This window comes from Coptis chinensis, chromosome 1 (assembly GCF_015680905.1).
Source record: "Coptis chinensis isolate HL-2020 chromosome 1, ASM1568090v1, whole genome shotgun sequence".
Lineage (NCBI taxonomy): Eukaryota > Viridiplantae > Streptophyta > Magnoliopsida > Ranunculales > Ranunculaceae > Coptis > Coptis chinensis.
In genome coordinates this window covers 51,165,826-51,167,199 of record NC_141456.1, presented here as the reverse complement: position 1 = coordinate 51,167,199, position 1,374 = coordinate 51,165,826, and the positions used below count along the sequence as shown (strand labels likewise).

Genomic DNA, 1,374 nt, shown 5'->3' with positions numbered 1-1,374 from the left:
CTCCTTTTACCGCGAGCCATGGGCAGCGGTCCCACTATGTCAAGGGCCCACATCGCGAACGGCCACGGGCTAGACACACTGTGCAGCGGCTCTGCTGGGGCCAATATCAACTGAGAAAACCTCTGGCACTTCTCACATTTTTTGGCGAATTCTACGGCGTCTCTTTTCATGTGAGGCCAGAAGTAGCCTTGTGTTAGCAACAAACTTTGTCTTGTTGTCACGCTGCCGAGTGGCTCCCCACGGTCCCCGCCGTAACAACTCAGAGCACCTCTTGAGCCCATTTCGGCCCCAAGCATCTTAACAAAGGTCCATTGAAATTCCTCCGGTATAATTCCCCTCCCACCAATATGTATCTTCGTGATGTCTGTTCCAGCTTTCGTCTTTCTCTGGGGCAAATCCCCTCACCCCCTGTCAAAAACCGCTTGATTGGCATCATCCATCCATCGTCACCCTCCGCGGTGTTCATCACTCCCCATGCTTCCTCGACACTCGGCCTGTCCAACTTCTTTACTTGGAGGGTCCTTTCCTCGGACCCCGGCATGGCCACCGCTACATATGCCAGAGCGTCTGTGTGGCAATTCTCCCCTCGATTCAAATGTACAAAGCGGATTTTTGTGAACCTCGACGCCCAGCTTCGCAAGACTCCCAAATATCTCGCCATCCTGGGGCACCTTGCCGTGAACCCTCCATTCGCCTGGCATACTACCAAATTGGAGTCAGAGTATACAGCGAGTTCCTTCACCCCCAGGCCCTCTGCCATTCTCATGCCGGCGATTACCGCCTCATACTCCACTTCGTTGTTGGATGCTGCGAAACCCAATTTCATTGTCAGCTCTAGCCTGTTGTTGTCTGGCATGACCAATACTACACCAATTCTGCTGCCAGCATCCGTCGCTGACCCATCCGCAAACACTCTCCAACCATTTCGTTCGTCCCAGGGGTTTAAGCTATCCAGCTCCTCTTCCCTTTCTGGTTCCAAAACCATCTCCTCCCCCTATGTAGGATCCTCTGCGGGAAACTCTACCAAGAACTCCGCCACTGCCTAGGCCTTCTCCGCTGTTCTCACCTGATACTGGATGTCATACGAACTTAGCATCGCGACCCATTTCAAGCATTCTTCCGACTTCTCTCGCTCTCAAAGCCGCCGGAGAGGCAAGTTCGTGACCACGATCACTGCGTGGGCTTCAAAAATAGGGCTTCGACTTTGAGCTGAAAATATCAAAGCGGCGTGCTTCTCCACCCGGTCAGATCTGGTTTCTGCATCCAACAATGTCTTACTCTGGAAGTATACTGGCCTTTCTATCTTATCCACTACTCGAACGAGGACTGAGCTGATTGCATAATCTGTGACCCCCAGGTATAAATACAATTTTT

At 52.2% G+C, this 1,374-nt stretch overlaps 1 protein-coding gene across 1 annotated transcript; it reads right to left on the bottom strand.

Annotated features, from left to right (window-relative positions):
* Window positions 1-259: 259 nt before the first annotated feature.
* LOC147524458 (uncharacterized) lies at window positions 260-985 on the bottom strand. The gene has a single exon (XM_086574917.1). It carries the CDS (start codon window positions 983-985, stop codon window positions 260-262), a length of 726 nt encoding a protein of 241 aa, XP_086431043.1.
* Between the last annotated feature and the right edge of the window lie 389 nt (window positions 986-1,374).